This window comes from Chaetodon auriga, chromosome 4 (genome assembly GCF_051107435.1).
Source record: "Chaetodon auriga isolate fChaAug3 chromosome 4, fChaAug3.hap1, whole genome shotgun sequence".
Lineage (NCBI taxonomy): Eukaryota > Metazoa > Chordata > Actinopteri > Chaetodontiformes > Chaetodontidae > Chaetodon > Chaetodon auriga.
Genome location: NC_135077.1, coordinates 27076455 through 27095636, shown reverse-complemented (window position 1 = coordinate 27095636; position 19182 = coordinate 27076455). Strand labels below are relative to the sequence as shown.

Below are 19182 nucleotides of genomic sequence, written 5' to 3'. Positions count from 1 at the left end.
TGTCGTTACAGAAGATGCACAAAATATGGATGTAGAGGTGAGAGAGGCTGGACTGCCCCCACACATAACGTTTTCTTCACACATTTTAAACCTCACCCTGAACAGAGGTTGTGCCAGCTGTTTGCTTGGTCCAGCGAGGCATGTAGCAGCGTTTTTTCACTGCAGGTCAACTGCCACAGCTGAGCTGACCACCAAACACACTGTCAAACCTGACAGTTCATAAACTGTTGGAAACATTGTGTAGCTTTAATTATCAACCAGCAGCTAACTTGATCAGATCATACAAAGACAATTAGAAAGCTGCATTGTTAATGGCCTGTTGGGCAGTGAGGTCAAGGCTAATATGGATCAGACTCATGCTCAGTTATTGTGGTGACATGCATGGTAGAAGTGCATCTAGCAGGAAGCTAGAAACGCCGGCAGACCTGACAGGAAACACAGTGAGCACTGCCTGCTTAGGCCTGTGTGAACTGAACAATGAGAGCAGACTGGGCTGTTCAGGAGGGGGGACTTTAAAGGAGGACTGGAGCTAAAACTGGGTGCTTCAGACAGAGAGAAAAGCGGTGCTGCAGCAATGAACAGTACGAGAAAACCTGTAAGCATGTAAACCTATTCTATTAGACACCTAAAATAAAAGTATCAACCTGGATGAGCACAATGCCTCTTTAACTTCTGCCTTAACTCCTGCTCTTACTCCCTTACTGATCCCCCAAGAATCTGCCTGTTTGACAGAAGAGGGTGGGGCTATTAAAATGGAAATAAGACATTTGAGGCTATAACAGAGAATCACCTTTGTGTGTGAATAATCAATGTACACACTTTGAAACAAAGCCAAAAGGCAAGCCTGATATTTGGCACCAACAGTGATATAAAACATACTGCAGATAGTGTTTGGTGGCCTTTTTGTGACACATGACCAGCACCACACACACAGTACATTCAACAATCCATAAACTCACCTCTTGGGAAGATGCCAGGGTCCATGAATGTGGCCATACAGAAGTTAGCCAAAACAAACAAGAAGATGACTCCATTGTAGATGGGCACAGCGACTGAGAAACGCTCTGAGAGCCACGGACAGCTGAAACATGGACAGAGACAACAGTGCATGACACTCAGAGGACAAACAAGACCAGCATTCTGTCATATTATGAGCTTCAGTTTTGATTAAAGTGAGATTATGGTCCCCTTGGAAACAACAATTGTCATTGTTACTGTACATAAAACAACACACTGACTTTATGAGAAATATAATTGGTGATATTAATTTTCAGACTGTTTTACATCCAAAACAGAGAGGTCAAGGCCGTGGTTCTCCGTATGTGGATAACTGGGAATTGGTTTAATATTATTGTAGATGATTTCACATGAGCTGGGATTTAGACTTGGTTTAAAATTTCTATGGAGCTGCTACCATGACAACATGTCCGTAGTCTCTAACCTGCCAAAGTGTAGGATGATTCAAAGTGAGGTGAATCATTCGTCAAAGTCCTTTATAGGACAAGGCTCGTGTTTTTCTCTTTTTTCTTATGGCCAAGAAATTCCACGAAAATGACCAAAACCAACAATGTGTTCGTCTTTGTGACTATTCTGACTGCACTATCCCGTCCCAGGTTCTCATCCTAAATACCTTTGTTCCAATGATGGAGATCTATGAAACTGGCTCATAAATATAAAGTTGCATAAAATTTCCTAAAACAGCTTCCCACTGTAGTTTTTAATCAAACATTACTTGAATAGGTTGAAATAGTGCATTTGTTGGGCCTATTTTTAATGGTGAATTAATACTTATTTCGGCTCTAGTGAGCACAGCTGAAGGACAGTGTGTGTGGGATTGACTCAAATAAACTAGCATGTATTGATGGCAGCGGACGAGGCCGGTGCAACAGTGTGGCTCATTGGTGTGTTTTTAATAGTTTGAACACTGGAGCGCTGGCACAGATCTACACAAAAAGCTGAGTTTGTAGTTGGAGAAATTGATTGGTCTTCTCATGGTCTTTGTTGAGTAAGAAAAGCACAAAATATCAACAGACAGATCCTCTACGCACATCCGTGGACTCAGATACGGAGATTCCTTTACAGTTTACAGTTATATAAGCAAATAAAAGAAGTCTAATGAATTCATTAATACAATCCAATCCAACAAAGTATTTTTTGTTACCATTTGCTACCTCAAAAACAACAACAAAAAAAAAACAGTACTTAACTGGTCACTTCAGCGACTGTGATTTTGTGATCTCTAAAAAAAAAAAAAGAAAAAAAAAGAAAAACCTGCCTTCCAACAACTACGAAACTATTTAGGTGGCGTGTTGCATCTTGTTGGCAAACAAGTTAGTCAAGCTGGCAGCTGGAAACATTCATGGAACAGCCCCAACAGTAACCATTGCTAAGTTTTACTTTTATGCATCTACACAATGTTTAATAAGATTTTTTTTCTTTTTTTGGGGGGGGGGGGGGGTCTACTTGACTATATGCTGCTTTATGGTCTTATGGTTTGGTATGTTTTGTTATTTCTCTATTATTCCCTCATTTTTCAGATGGTTCCACGTCACCAGTGAGAAAATCAGAGAGGATGTGAGAGTGACTGCAGGCACACAAACACTAACAGACTCAGGAAGAAAGAAACTGCGAGAGACTGGATGATGGGCTTTTGTCAGGGTGACAGATGTTGGCCTATTTTCTCCTCACTAATCTGAAGCACAGACCTGACTGCCCACCACACTGACCACACACGTACACACACAGATTAGATTTTCTGCATGCACAAATACACAGACAGGCGGGCACGCACGCACGCACACACACCCCTGTCAGTCTTCCTCACATTTAAACCATGTACACATTGTTTCTTGCAGACACTGCTTCACACTCCATTTTTCCCCTCATCACACTCTCACTCTCTGAAACACACACACACACACACACACACAACCCACTCCAGAGTGAGGTGTCAGCAAGATTACTGATGACAGTCTATAACAGCACTGACATTCTGTCAGGAGCACTCATGAGGCTTAAGACCACACTGAGGTAGATGAATCAGAAAATGCAGTTTACCTGTGAAGACAACCTCAGTTAAGTCCACACTACTTGTTTTTGGAAATTTTTTTTTCTCATCTTTTTGGGTTTATCTTATTGGTCAGTCAAGTGTTGGAGCTTCCCCATTGGCCATTGCTCCTCGAAAGTGAATAGGCGTGAGAATCATGAGAATGGGACAATGGAGGTGAGACTGAACATGGTGGTGCCTTCTCTGCAGCTGTAGGAAGCAATACCAGCCCAGACATTTCACACAAAGGAATTTCACTGATTAAAACAAAAACCATAGATTACATTTTTTGGACTAACCTGCTGCTTACACTGAACAATGACTCTCATAGTGGAGGATTTATTGGACTTAGAGGCCTTCATTGATCACTGCAACCATCAAAAAGACAACATGGACTCCAAGATTGGCAACAGCACATCCACCAAATCTTCCAAAAAAACACAAAGGACCTACAGGCAACACAGACCGATGCTGGTGTTCTGTCCCACATGAAGAAAAAACCTGATCTTCTTTTATCACTTCACAAAGAAATAAAAGAGCTTTGGTCTAGCTTGGAACTCGCACACGGTCACATCACATCTTTTGAAAAAGTAAACACCTCATTACAGACATCTGCTAAAACTAACTCAACAGATTGAAAAATTCATTGGAGAAGACAAAATCATGAAAGTAATATCTTGCACCTGCAAACTTGAAGCATGCGAGAAACTGCATCATCAACTCTGAACCTAACGTTCACAGGACACTGTCATCAACGCAACTGCTCGTCGAGTACACTGAATGAGCACACCATCAACTGAAATCATCTCAAAGTTTGAGCATCATCGGCAGAAAGAACTAATCCAAAGGAAAGGGAGAGAACTAAAAGGAACTAAGTTCGGTCTCTATGACCAGTTTCCATATGAATGAGGAAATGATCCCATCTTGAAGGAGAGCAGAAAAAATAACAGTAATGTACAGTGACAGTCAACTCTTCCATAACACCAAGATGGCATCACCCACATCGGAAAGATGAAAAAACACTGAGGAGCTGAGGAAACTATACAGATGCTGATATTTCTGTGGGCATGTGACCACAAGAGACACCTTTCACATGATACAGTAGACAGTCATTTTACCACTAACATGACACACCATGTCCTTAAAGCAAAAACAGCTTTAACAAAGTGGCCGTCTACAAAGAGCTCTTAAAATGAACAATCAAAGCTTGTGTCAAATCATAACCAATCAAAGCAAACTCTGCCATCCATATTCAAAGAACAAGGCCCTGTTCTCTGTTATGGCGTAGGTTCGGTTTGGTATATTTTCCTGTTACTGAGATAAAATAGCCATTTCATTGTGGCTTCTAAACAGGGCTGCATATGTGTGAGACAGTTCCCTGTTACCACTTACGTGAAGCAGAAGAAGAGCGTGGTGGAGCCAACTAGGAAGAAAGTGGCTGCTGACACTGGAACATAGCGGGAGGGTCGCAGGGGTCTGTTGGGCGGGACAACAGCATGGGGGAGAGGTGACGAGGATGGACCCCGCCCACCGCTCTTACTGCTGCCACCTGGCATCCCTTCCTGTGTGTGTGTGGTGGGGTGTGTGTGTGTGTGTGTGTGTGTGTTCAGCAGCTGCTATGCCAAGGAATTTGACATTCAGAGTTAAATGTTGCTTAAGGTGGACTGAATTGATTTGTAGTTTGGGGGTAGAAATGATGGATTGGCAAACAGGAAAAGAAAAAATACCAAAGAGAGATTGGAGGGATAGTTGAGGAGGGCTTCCTCTTTCACGTGGAAAGGAGAGAAACAGTCTGCATCACCAGGCTGAGATGGGAGGAGGAGCAACGCTTGTTTTCTAGGTTCTTAGGTCAATCCTGATCTACTGTGTGTGTGTGTGTGTGCGCGAGAGAGAGAGAGATTAAAAGAAGCTTACAAGTCACTCTGCTGTAAAAGTCTTGTTTTCCTATCAGCCATAAAAGCAGGTGGGAAGGCAGGATGAACAAATAAGCCACAGATTATAAAGAGGAAGAGGTGTCTGGACGATCTCTGACACAGTGTCAGATATCTGCATGAAACCAAGTACAAATAAACCAACAGACACAATAATTCTTACAGGTCTGTTTCTATAAGAGTGAAAGCAATCTCAAGAAAGGAAATCTGCTTGTTGTATAGCAATGTGAATAAAGGCGTGGTGAAAATCATGAACATGGGGAAATTAAAAAAAAAAAAAAAACATGGCTGTTACTTCAATGATTAAAAAAAACTGGTGTGGTGAAAGTCCAATCAAATCCTGACTGACAGAAAACTGATGAACCTTATGCCTACTGTGGACTGGTCCAGTTTGATTTGATTGGTCGATAAATTGGAGTATAGTGAGGTACAAGAGTTGGCAGAGGTAGACCTGTTTTGGTAAGAGATGCAACAGCAAGAGATGAAATGAGGCTGACAGAAAGAGAAAATGTCTGGGATGATAATCTAACTTGGCCTCCTTCCTTCCTGCCTTCCTTCCTTCCTTCCTCTGTGACTTTCTTCGTCTTAAAAAAAGTGCAGGTCAAGACCTAAAATGGGAAATAGGCTTGTTTGCACCCAGGTCTGTGCTAGCAACATGTATGGAGAGTCCTATCAACTTAAATGTAAAGTTTTTAGCACCCAGAGATCAGCGGTCTGGACAGCTGTCAGCAATGACAGAAAAAGTCTAGTAAATAAAAAATGGCAACCCCTTGCTCTGTGTCTGAGAAGGAGACAATTGGCTTTCAGTCCAGGACTTGTATTAGCAACAGCAGTCTGTAAGCGGGCCAGTGGAGTAGCCTGGTTTTCCTGTGTTGGGGCATCCCTAAACCCTGCCGGTGGCTGATTCAAACCACCTCACCTGCCAACTGTACTTGGGATATGATTGGAACACAAAAAGCAGGAAGTGATGGTGTGGTTCTTTCCAAAATATCTGAGGGAAAATCCAGTAGAACATCCATTAGTATCCATGTACATGAAATTTCTGAGAAAGAACTAGAATTGTAGTGTTGATTTGGAGCGCGCAGGGTTTTGTGTGTATAGATAGTGGTATTTTTACACATCAGCCAGCAGTGGCAAGAAGTTAGTTCCCGCTCTGGTCTCCTTTTTCCACTGTGCTAGTGGACGACCACGCCTGTTAATTATGTAACCGCCAGCCTCCCAGCGACAGACCGTTTTCTCGATAGCCCTCTTCTCCAGGGACTTCCAGGGCCTTCGCTCTGCTTCCTTTTCCAGCAGAGAGCATAGAGGCTTGGATAACACCCTCCTACAACAATCCCATGGAGGATACAACCGCTCCACAGCAACTTCCTAAAAATGACCTCAACAAAAATGTGAAAAACTGTGGCTTGTATGCAACGAACATGGAGACTCCTCAGGCCATCTATATCTTGAGGTTTTTAGGGTTTGAAGTATCCTTTTACAACCTCGAAAACAGGATGCAAGCAATTTTCCCCATCCAGTGTTGATCAGTGGCCTCCTCGCTTGTGATACGGATGAAACACAGAGGAGGCAGTATTTCTATCAACTTCAACAGGCTGCCGTAGGTCACAAAAGAAAAGAATCCAGTCTGATGGTTGATCAGGAGGTTGCACCTACAATGTAAGGAGAGGAAGATGGGGTTAGTTAAAGAGCAGATACTCCAATGTGTCATTATTTATTTCACACAGCATTTACAGGAACTGTGTTTTACATGTTTTGTCCACTCTCCCTGCACCAATTAAGGTACAGTTATTCCATGCAGTTAGAATTATATCCACATTTACTCCAATTAACACAAAACACATTCAGACTTGAAACTTAACCAAATCACCAGTTCTTGTTAACAATCTGAGGGAAAACTCACGACTTCCTTACTTAACTCATGTTAACTGTGTCTTCTTACAACCAAGGTATTGTAGGACAAATGTTTTATGACTTTTCCACCACAAGAACTTTCCCAGGGGACCAAGAACCTTTTGATGAACTCATGATGGATTGGAGGGACCAGGGACTGAATTCAGTTCAGTGTTCATATAATCTCCGGAGTGTCTTGCACTAGGAATTATTTTCAGTTATTTAATGTCAAAGTAAGTTGCATCAGAAAACATTTAAGGCATTTTCACAACTCCAAAGAGGGGTAAATGGCTTCCCTTTGTGTGTGTTTTTAAACTACTTTCCTAAACATGTTGTGCTTGATGGTGTTATTAATGACTCCTGATGAAACTTGAAATCTCAGCATTCTTCTTGTTCTTAGCTTCACATTTATTCATCCAGAAACAGCGAACATGTCTCTGTATAATACCTCCTATTTCTGTCAGCTGCTGTGGGTCTGCAGCGTATCTAAAGATGGGAAGAGACAAGTAGTCTCCACTTGAGAAGTTTCTCATCAGTATGCCACAATAAATTTGTGTTTGTCAAAGGCCAAAGTGGCCTTGCTCTGAAAATGACTTCATTCCAAGCCCGTAGGGTTGTACGATACATCGTTTCAGCATTGAAATGCAATGAAGTCCATCTGATGCTATATAATTTAGTCTGAATTAAGGGTTCTTGGATACACAGTGTTCGATCAGTTCCTTTTGTACTCTGGTGAAGGGGTACGCTTCATTAATTTATCAAACAACCAAAGCAGGTCCTACTAGTTGCCTACAACAACCTAAAAATGAGAGCTGCCTGTTTTGGTTGTCTGTTAAACTGATCAAGTGTTCCCTTTCACCAGAGCACATTGTGAAGTATCAGCTGCCTGTAAACAAGCACACGATGAGGCTACTGTCACAGATCTTGTCGCCTGGATACTGGAGGCAGGCGGTCATCTACACAGGGCGGCTTTTGTATATATGCTTGTATGTAAAAAAAAAAACCACACACACACACACACACACACACACACACACACACACACACACACAACCTGCAGTACCCAGACATATCTGTTTGTTGCTTGAGTTTGAGAGTTTTACATGAGCAATCAGTCGGGTCTGTTTATCTTCCACCACACACATTAAGCCTGCATTTTACCATCGTTAAAAATGGCAGAGCACATGCAAACAACATGTGATCCACCAACTGGAGTGCCCAAGTCCATTTGTGAAGTTTGTCAAGAAACGTGTTGTTCTTCCCAAACACCTGTCCACCTGTTCTCTCTCCACTTGTTGCCAGTCCCAGACTCACATAAGTAAAACCAAAAGTGGAGTCCAAGCTGATTTCTGGAGGGGAGGCAGAGGGCTAAAGCAAGTGTGGCAGAAGTAGGAGGGGGGTTTCTGTTGTTAGAGGAGGATAGACTTTTTAAAGCATCCAAATTGGTAACTGTGTACATGAAAAACACACTGAATGAGTCTGATGAATTTTCCTATATTTTTCCATTTTGCAAAATAAATCTAAGAAAAAAAAAAAAAGATAATGCATTGTTAGTTTCTCTAATAACGCACAGTCCTCATGGACCGAAGTCTCAGTAAAGCTGCCACCTGCTTCTCTTCCAGATTCATCACAGAGTGCTCACAGCTCAGCAGCTTAACCAGAGAAAGCTGTTTGCAAAGACAAAGACAGGCACAGACACACAGTCACTGTACACAGTTGTTCACGTTATGGACTCAGGACTTCAACCCTTCAATCAATAAGGAGATGAGTGCACTTGTTCAGGCCGGGCACGATTGATGGACCTGTCTTCTTACACTTTATCTGTTACTGCTTCCCCATTCATCAGCATTAATTGCTCTCCCCCTCTCTGTCTCTCTGCCTCAACCTGTATTGTTGATCATGTTGATACATGTTGGTACACCCTTTTCAAACACCACAGTCAGGGAAAATAAAGAAAGTCTATCAGGAACATTTTTACATACGGCATCAACACAGACACATGCTAAAGAGGCACAAAGAGAGCGCCTTCCTGTAACAACAAAACCAGCTGTTAAAGTACGAAGTGTGGTGATAGCGTCAGCTCTGGCCATGTGAGGCTACACAAAAAGTACCATGAAGAAACAGTTTCCCACATCCAACCAACTACTTTGCATCAAATGACGTTCACACAGTTTCTCTTGACTGTTCCTCCATATTAAATACTCCAACATCGCTCCATCATGTGGGTCTACAATAGATGCTACAAGCCACAATAGCTGTGGAACATGCTATAAATTTAACAAAATTAACAGTGATGCGGCATGAAAATGGCAAAACATGCAGGTTTGAAGTCTGTGATGATCCATCCTTTGGCCTCAAAGCCTGCAGTAGGTCTGAAATTCATGATCATTTGCATAATCTGTTCCTGATAAATAATTGAATTCCTTCAGAGACACTATTGTAAAAGAACTGACCAGATTTTTAGCTTTTAGCTTAGATTTTTAGTTTTTGAGGCTTTTTTCCCAAGTTTTTAATTACCACCTGTATATTACCACTCGTGAAGTCATGTTAAGCCCATTCACACAGAGCTAATTAATAAACAAAGTCTAGAGGTGTATTCAACATGAGCAATGCTCCTCATCATCCACCCTCATCATTTTACCCATGGTCTATATGTCCAAATTACAAGAGGTGGCTCGTAACAGGCAACACGTCGCCCAGCCTGTCAGTCGACACATCGAGTCATTTACACCCTATTATCCAAAGAATGTCATCAATATCAGTTTGTAAGAGTCTCTGTCCTTTTCCAACAAAGCCTTCACAACAAGAAAGGAAATTACTCCACTGTCTCTTGTAACACACGGCCCTCCTCGTCATTTGTCCTGCTCTCTAACAGGGCTGTGCAGTGCGACATTATGAGACTGAAATGAAATCAAACTGAAAAATGAAATTACCACAGTGACACCCGTGAGATACAGGTTTGCAGTGCGTCTATGTGTGAGACAGTCTGAAACAGTGTGCTGTTATCAACTGACAACATCCAATGATTTGATGATGATAATGAAACACTGCAAAATGAAAACAGAGGTGAAACAAGAGGGTACATTTATTTGAAGCTTAATATACGTAAATTTTGTATAGCAGTAGGTGTTACAAATGGTGCAACTGACCATTACGGCCAAATAAAGAAAATGTCTGAAAACATTTGTTGTTGAGGTCTGGATGGTATCCTGTGTTCTACATTGATGTCCTTTGCTTGTCACATCTCAACTGATCATTTATCCAAGACTAGGGATGTCAGTTTTGGTTCATTTTGCTTTGATAGCCCAAAATCCATTAACTGGTAACTGCCCAAATTTGTGCAGGGGAGCATGCTGAACTGCTTCAGTCAAAAGTCAGTCGTGTCAAGGACGTCAATGTCCTAGAGTAATGATTGTGGTCAAATAGTATCTGAGTTTCTAGACCCTACTGTCCCATGACTTGTGTCAAAGTGACTAATTGAAACAAGAATTTTTAAATTGCTCCTGTATTGAGTGAGAGCTCTGCAGCCTGCAGCTGCAAATCAGGCTGCAATGTCATGCCTCCGTGCATTTGCATACCGTTAATGTACGTCCATTAAAAGTGTGTGTGTGTGTGGGGGGGGGGGGGGGGGGGAGAAGAAATGTATCAGTCACCTCATTAAAGGTTAAGACTATATCCAGCATTGACATTCCCAACATAAACCACCATTTTCTGAACAGACACAAGTCACATTTTTATTTTGCAACATGAAACAACAGACTAAACAAATACTAAGTCCAACATGGCATGGGGGAGGGGGTGCCATGTTGCAGGCTCTGGTCCTAAGTTGCTAAATGCACATGTAATTTTATTGTTGACCATTTTTATTTAAATCAACACCTGGGGTCTTGATTATGCCCATGACACACAAGTGCGATGCAGGTCTGCACAGAGCCAGCGCACACTGCTGCATAGATTAAAATAAGAGCATACCTGTTGCAACAGATTTGCAAGCAAAAAACACAATATCACCATCCAAATCAAATTCAAATACAAATCTCTTACGGAGGGCATAGCTAAGTTTAGGTGTCCAGGCATATGGAGAACAGAGGTGTCAGATATTCTTATAACTCAATCATCTGTCCTCCCTTCAATCTTCAATATATAATACAATTGCCAATTGGCACAAGACTAGTACATAACCCCAATTTTATCTTCATTACACTGGCTGCCTGTGTGATTTAGGAGATATTTTAAGATTTAAATTATCAAATTTAAGGCCAGGATGGGACTGGCCACCCGAGTATATCAATGAATGTGTAATCCTGTATGAGCCTAAGTGTAGCCTGACATCCTCCGGTGGGTCCCTGTTAGAGATTCCAACATCTAGATTTAAAACTGATCGGGCCTTTGCTGTCAGGGCCCCACTGCTCTGGAAAGACCTGCTGGAGGCGATCAGGTGATCCACATCTTTGTTAGCAGTAGTAGTAGTATAACTACAGGCAAAAATATCTTTTCTAAATTAGATTTGGTTTTTCTATTTTAAATGTAGTGCCATTTTGTCTGTATTTGTATCTGAATTAGTGTTTTTTTTTTTTAATGTATAACAGAATTGCCAACCCATTCTTATTTCAACAAATAAATCTTGACTATGCTATCCTATTTGCAGTCACTTTTAATCATGGCCCTAAAGTAGGAGCCTTTTCAAACCAAACATTCTTCAAAATACCAATTTCAAAGGAAACAACTGGTCGAGCCATGTGAGTTTTCAATGGCCAATGTCTTATTGAGAGAGCAGGGCAGCGGGTGGCCAATATATCATGCTGATATCACATTAGTTTTTTTGCTGCTACTAAAATACAAACGTTCAATAATAACCAAATGAGACACAATTTATTAACTTAAATGAACATTTATTTAACACTAATGTTGTTGTCTGCATTGTCTCTGTTCTCTCTTTGCTAAAGTAGGTCTGCGTTCTCTCTGCAGTGAACTTATTATAAATAAAAAAAAAACATATCAACTAAATAAATGTCCACAGGTAAGCAAAGTTTGCAAGAAAAATTAATGAAAAATGAAGTTTAGTGCACTTAATAGCAGCATTTATCAGCACTTTTGTAAAATAACAAGAAATAAACAATGTTAGTGCATACAGTAGCACTGAGCAGCGTGTCTTTGGAACCAATAAACATTTATTTAACACTGATGTATTATTCACTTGAACACAGAAATGTATTTGAAAATAAAGAATGTGCATTATCTCTGATGTGTCTGCAGACATTTTTGTTTGTTTTGCCTCTGCAGGGCAGGTATGAGTGTATACTGATTATTTCATAATGCCAGATATCAGGCCCAAATAACAGGTCTACCACTGAAAAAACAAAACAAAAAACTACTGAATGGGCATAACAAACGCCAAGCTCAATGCTCAGGTGTAGAGGGGATTTGTAAAATCTGATAACACATCCATACAGCCTGCCATGCAAACCAACTAGAATGCCAGATATTCTTGTTTTTTATCCAATATTTGCCTAAACTTGGCAGCCTGCCATAGTGGGCCACATTATAACATATCAAGGCCGACATCAAGGTTCCTGACTGTCAAATGGACATGGTACCTCCAAGTGAAATGATGCCCAACACTGAACATACACTCCTGTACAATAAAAATCTGGGATTGCCGTTCTGAAAGTAAACCAGCCAATAAATCACGGCCTATCACATTCATGGACTAAACACAGAATAAGATGTTTTACCTTATAAAATGTTCTCAATTCACTCAGATCTGTATTGCTGCAGAGTCCTGAACATACACAGGTTCATTTGCATTTCCTAAAACTCAATGAAGACATCAGATAGATAATTCTTCATTAAACCAAGAGTCTTTTCCATCTGATCCATATTACTCTTGATCTGAAACATTGTGCATCCTTACTTCATCAGGCAGAATCTTCACCCTCCAATGCTGTAAATGCCAGAAAATCCTCAGACACAATGGCACCTTCTTACTTCCAGAGAAGACTACAGCGTTTCCAGCACTTCCACACACAAATCCTGGGTGTGTATGGCTCGCTGCAGTCACGGCAGCGCTATAACAACAGCGGTTAGAGCCTCGGTTAGAGCCTCGGTAAATGCACCAAACGTGCAAAATGATGGCTTTTACCCACAGATGCCAACAACTACATTTTCTGACCACGAGTCTCCAATTTTGGATTGCCATTTTAATCGAATTTTGCAGCACTGAAAAAGAAACTGAATGCATGCAGAAAATGCTTTACAAATACAGCTGAGCCAGGTGACACGCACCCCCCGACTTCATTCAGTCACACGGCCCAGCAGCGCTGGGTTTGACAGCTCTGTGGGCACGATTCAGCCCGGCAACGATGTGCCATTCTCTTTCAATACGGACAGAACGTCACGCCAAACTACACTGAAAATCTCACACTTTAGTCTGGTGGTAAGCACATGCACATGTTTCAACACATTAACTGAACCTCTTCTCGATCCTTGTGGGATCCACGCTGTAAATCGGTGTGCATATATAATCGTCCAGTGGCTTCTGGGTTTGATTACCACACAACAGACGCTCTCATTTAAATTTAGGCAATAGAATAACGATCTGTGCATACAAGTGAAAGATTTCCGGCTCATACTGGGTAGTCGGTTGTATTGAAGCCGGGGTGGGGACAACGGCAACGTTAAGTTACAGACCTTGAATGAAGAGCAAAAATAAGCTACCATTTATATCCTGTCGTTACGTTACGGCAACTATCTTACATGAGAATGCTGACTACTGCGAGTCCATAATGATGAAAGGAAAGTAGGGTGGGGACAAATAACGTTAATGAGTCACAGCGGCAGCACGATAATGGAACTATCAAACCGGATAAAAAAATGTATTACAAATAAGCATTACACCAAAAGCAAAGGCGGTTCATGGTTTAGGTGATAAATTGTGCGACTGGTAAACCTGTTTACTGTATGAGCTTCTTTTCCATGTAACATTACACATTAGCTAACCTTAAGCTACTCGGGTCTCCATTGGTTAACCCTGGCTAGCAGCAGGCTAACAATTCACCTCACCTGCGAGGGGTTTCACAATGGTTCTGGGTCCAGAAACGGTGAATGGGAAGTGCCAGTCTTGGTCGTGCTATCTCCTCTTGGGATTATAATCAACAGAAACAACTCGTTACATCCATTATCATCCATACGAGTTATTCATCGATGCCAGCAACCTCTAGCGTTACGGGTCTTGCATTGGTTGCTAGCTACCATAGCGCCAAGCTAATTTACACAGAACGTTAAATGGTTGGCTAGCTAGCCAGCCACCGATACGTCTGACATTATTTTACTACATAGACTTAGCCTAAGTGTTAGCTAAGGGTGGGAGCTGCTTGCTTTTTTAACTTCTTTAAAATAGCTAGCATCTGTCTGCAGGCCGCTTTACCAATGCGGAAGTTACGGAAGAAAACCAAGTAAATATAATCCCAAAACAATAATGTGCTCTTCTCATATATCCATAATATTAGTGACCAAGAGATTCCCAGAGGCCGACATATTTGTCAGTACTACAAAACTCCGATGCCAGGGTCCAACAGCAGAATTGTCGTAATAAAAATAGCACTGGTTGGACGACAAGGGTGTCAATCACGCTGCAAACGTATTCTATTGCTTCCCCGGTGATGACCCCACCTCCCTTACAGTAAACGTCATGATTGCACTAAATCGTGATTAAATTTATTTCCCAGCACAGCACAGCACTGTCCGGGGCTTGTTGACTGAGTCGCAATAGATAATAAAGCCTTTGTAATATATTTTATTGTCACTAAGTATGGTTGGCACATAAGCTGTCTCTGACATGAGGTTTTAATCCGCTCATGTGACACACTGACACAGTAATGTGTGTGTATGTACGTGCGTGCATGTACAAGTGCAAGCTACTGTAAGTGCCTCAGTGCCACATAATGAAAATAAACATGCTCTCTCTCTCTCTCTCTCTCTCTCTCTCTCTCTCTCACACACACACACACACACACACACACACACACACACGCTCGCACACACACACACACACACACCCCGGCTACACAAAGGGGAGATTAAAATGACAGCAGGGGCTATGAGGATAAACTCACACAACCAAGCTTCTCATCAAAACACACACACACACACACACACACACACACACACACACACATACACACAATCTCCAAAATAATATCAAATCTGAAACCCTGCCACGAGGAAATCATACATGGAATTGGATTGTGACTCACTGTGTCAGTGTGGTTTGTGTGTGTGCGTGTGTGTGTGTGTGGAAGCCCCTTAGCAGTTGGCATGTGAATCCATAAAGCTCTTAAACTAAAGGGGCAATCATGGCATAAAAAAATGGTTTTGTGATGACCCATTTCCCACTGGGGGTCGAACAAAGAAAACTGTTTTTCAATGTGTTTATTGTAATGATAATGATAATGTTAATAATCGATAGATAGATAGATAGATAGATAGATAGATAGATAGATAGATAGATAGCATGTGTGGTACTGGTGAGGCTGTGTGAGAGAATCCTCTCTGATGTTTCTGTTGACAGGAATAGAACATGGAAATGTTGGAGCAGTTTGTAGAGTCAGAAGACGTGGGACATGTGGAAAGAACAATGGCAACGAGGAGTGCGAAGAAGATGAAGCGCAAGCAAAGTGGCTGGACTGTGAGGGAAATCACCATGCAGGGTCAGTAAAGTTTACTCCATAAAACAGTAAGGAAGTAAAAGTGGAGTTTTGCAGAAGCTGCTGAGAGAATACAGAGAAATGAGCAAATGGTGGCAGTGAAAATGGACCTGAAGAAGAAACAAAATGGAGCTGATCAGAATATTTACATGGATAAGAAAGGATTTTTGCCATTTATTGCCATGGCTGTTAATTGTGCTGTTGAAATACAGAGGGGGTCAGAAAGGGCTAAAATGATGCTGGATGCTGCCAGGAGATTCTAGAATGCTGTGGACATATCTGGAGAATGTAGATGCTACACTGAGGGAAGGATTTGCACCAACTCAGACAATCGGACTTGAGTTATTAAACAATGTACAGCGTCGTGAATGGAATCACTTTGGGTGGACACTGTAAGTGGTTTTTACTGTAACGCTGTTAAAGTCCAGTGGGTGGCGGTAATGCAAGGTATAAGAATGGCAACCGTCGTAAAACTCAAGAGAAGAAGAAGGAGAAAGCGAAGAAGAAGAGGACAGCGGCGATAAACAATTGGGCGTGGACGACAGAGCCGGCGACACAGAGGAGAGGTGTCCTGCCAACAATGACCAACTAACGGCGGACAGAAAAGAGACTGTCTGTCCAGCCAGGAAGAGTGAGCCGGTGCCTGAACAAGACAGGAAACGCCCCCACTTTTACTTCTTTTCAAGATATAAGAAGACATTTTTGAAACTAGAACTTTTCATTGTGTAAATCAAGATTGGCGCCCAAAATGAAACAGGTTGTCATGGTTATTCTCTAACTTTCACGGTTATTATAGGCTGTTTTTGCAGTAATTACTATTGAGGTTGGCTCCAGTGTTTTTACATCACTCCACAGCATCATAGGTGGTTTGTATAACCACCCGTGGACACTCTCAGCTGCAGCATTGTGAGAACGGCTGAAATCAGTCACAACTGGACTTTTAAGTGTTTTATGTGTGAGATATCTTTCCTCAACAAATACAAGGAAAAATTAAGATAATCAAAAAAAAAAAAATCTCCAGTAATCAATATGTATTCTTTCAAGGTCACGTCAGCATGTGGTCCTGCCTTTAATGAATGCAAGGAATCTATTTTGGGCTTTCTTTTTTAAATGTGAAAGAACAGAAAGACGGTTTCATTTAACATTTTTAATTCTTTATGTTTCTCCACAACAAATCAAAGCAACTCAGTCAGAAAACCAAATACATGTAACACAAAATGTATCTTCCTTTTGAGAAAAGTTATTTACAGCGAACAATTCTTTTCAGTCTCTGGTCAATCAAATGTTTAACAATGTTAAACACCTTCCTTCTTACTTATGTAGCAACTGATTCTGTGGTGACCAGCAATGAAGTAAGAACACACAGTAGGTGGATATAATAAAAGCAACACCTGTACATTATGATGCAATCCAGTACAATGGATTTACAATAAATGCTACGTCTTTGGTTGTTAAAGTGTGCTGCTGTATATTTTTTCACCCACCAGGTGAGCAGGTCCATGTCAAAAACCATGATTTTAAATAAGGTGTTCTCTTTATTTGTGTGTTTGCTGCCTTTAAATCAAGACACTTAAATATCAGCAGATTGCACTTGGTAGGGCTCAACCCAAGGCACTTCCAAAACATGCAGATTAGGTCACACATACAAGCTCACACTTGAACTGTTTTACATATCATTCTGTAATCAGTGGATAAATCCTATCATTGAACAACAGTCATATTTTTCTCTTACCACTGTACAGATTTCCTGAAGCCAAGCTGTGCTCTCAGCCTGCAGCCATTCCCGACAAATCTCAGTTAAAGTCTTTATTCACTGTGCTGTACTGGCTTTGCTGCATTCAAGTGCTTCTTCAAATGCAACAGTAAAATAAAGCAAATTTAGTTACGAGCTATGACAATATTTCTACAACACATACATTTTCTTATACACTTTTAGTGTATGTCATACATTTTCCTAAAAGTCTAGATTTTATCACTTTATTTTTGTTTTTTCTCCAAACAAATCTGCGCCTGCACAGAATCTCAGAAAAGCTTTAGGAGAGGAGAGGAGAAGGAAGTGTCGCAGTCATCTCCTGGGCTGAAATGAGGATTGGAAAATGACATTTGAGTGACACTAAATAAAAATGAAATTTCATTATGCGCCTGCACCAGTATCACTGAATGTTTGATTCTCTGTCATTTAACTCTGAAGTTACTTCCTGTGACATCGAGTCTTCCTTCTCTGTGCAGCCCAATCACCAGAATAAATGTTAGCATTGGACGTTTCTGCCAACCATGGATATGTTGAAACTTTACATTCCTTTATGTTCGTAACATTCAAACATTACTTTCAATTTTCAATGTCATGCTGTGACAGCACTGGTTAAGGTCTGGTTAGGTTTAGGCACAAAAGCACCTGCTTATGGTTCGGAAAAGATCATGTTTTGGCATAATTTAGTCATTACAAACATGGCTAGAAAATGTTCCAACAGCTAAAAATTCCCAGCATTGTTAAACAGTAGTCTGCTCAGCTAACTGTCACACCATGCCAGCACTGTCTCCTCCTCGCTTGTATACACGATACTGGTAATCAGAACTACATCACTCTGATACTTATGATATATATGAAACATACAAATTCAACATATCCATTGTTTGCAGAAACATACACCAAACGGCACCGTTTCTGGCAACTGAGCTGCACTTTTGTCCTCGCAAGAAACACTGGCCTGAACAGATCTGTGATTGGCTAAAATATCCCTGGATAGAATTTTCACATTGAGCCATTTCAAGATAAAGTGCAGCCAAGAAGAACCACCACCGAGATTAATAGTCTTACCAAACTGACAGAAAAAACACAATGCACTTCAACATTACTAAATAATTGAAAGTAACGTTGAGCTCTGGAGACAGACATCAAAAACTTCTCAATTCGTTTTAAATAGAGTTAGCTTCATAAGCCATATTCATAGGATCAAGTCCAAATATCACAGACAGACAAACAGAAAGTTGGTTGCTACATGACTGCCAATATAACTAACTGCCCAAGAGGTGCTGTCATGCTGTGGCACCATATATAACATATAAAACAAACAATATGACATATGACTGGTGGCACACAGACAGGTTGTTTGGCGTTAATAATCTGAATTCAGTCTAAGTGCAGACTGAAAGCTGGCAGTTTGTTAAATAGTTGAGAAAAAAAAAAGCACCTTCCTTAGAAAGCATTTGTTGAATTTTCTGCTTTGAAGGGAACAGAATAAGCACTTCAGTCAGGGCTGAAGATGTTTAAATATGTCTTTTCATGTTTTCTGTTGTGTATTTAAGAATTCTTAAACTTGATTTAAGTCCTTCAGTACAGAATGTAAGAACTTGCCAAAGCACTTTCTGCCTTCCTAGTTCTTAGTTTTTTGAGCTGATGTAGTCCAGTGAATGAAAACACCACAAGATAAAAGTGACTGAAATTACATGACATTACAAATTACCTTCAGTGGTTTGTACAAGAAATGCTTTAGTGCCAGTTTAGAGCAGACATTTTTTATAGCTATTCCTTTAATACCCACTGGGGGATTATTTGCAATGCTACATGCAGGTTCTTTATCATGTTGCTTGCTGCTTTCACTCTAGT

The 19182-nt window shown here is 41.0% G+C and overlaps 2 protein-coding genes across 3 annotated transcripts in view; one reads left to right on the top strand and one right to left on the bottom strand.

Annotated features, from left to right (window-relative positions):
* The window catches only part of zdhhc5a (zDHHC palmitoyltransferase 5a), a 28466-nt gene extending 14038 nt beyond the window's left edge, over positions 1-14428 (bottom strand). For both annotated transcript variants that reach the window (XR_013077056.1, XM_076727583.1), the window contains exons 1-3: positions 13933-14428; positions 4439-6629; positions 960-1081 (exon numbers count right to left, since the gene is read on the bottom strand). Coding sequence is in view for 1 of the 2 variants with exons in the window: in XM_076727583.1 (XP_076583698.1) it covers positions 960-1081; positions 4439-4602 (286 nt within the window). In the remaining variant the exon portion in view is untranslated. The remainder of the gene's footprint in view (positions 1-959; positions 1082-4438; positions 6630-13932) is intronic.
* Positions 1-19182, top strand: part of LOC143319756 (uncharacterized) — a 210441-nt gene that overhangs the window by 109992 nt on the left and 81267 nt on the right. The gene's annotated exons all lie outside the window — the stretch shown is intronic.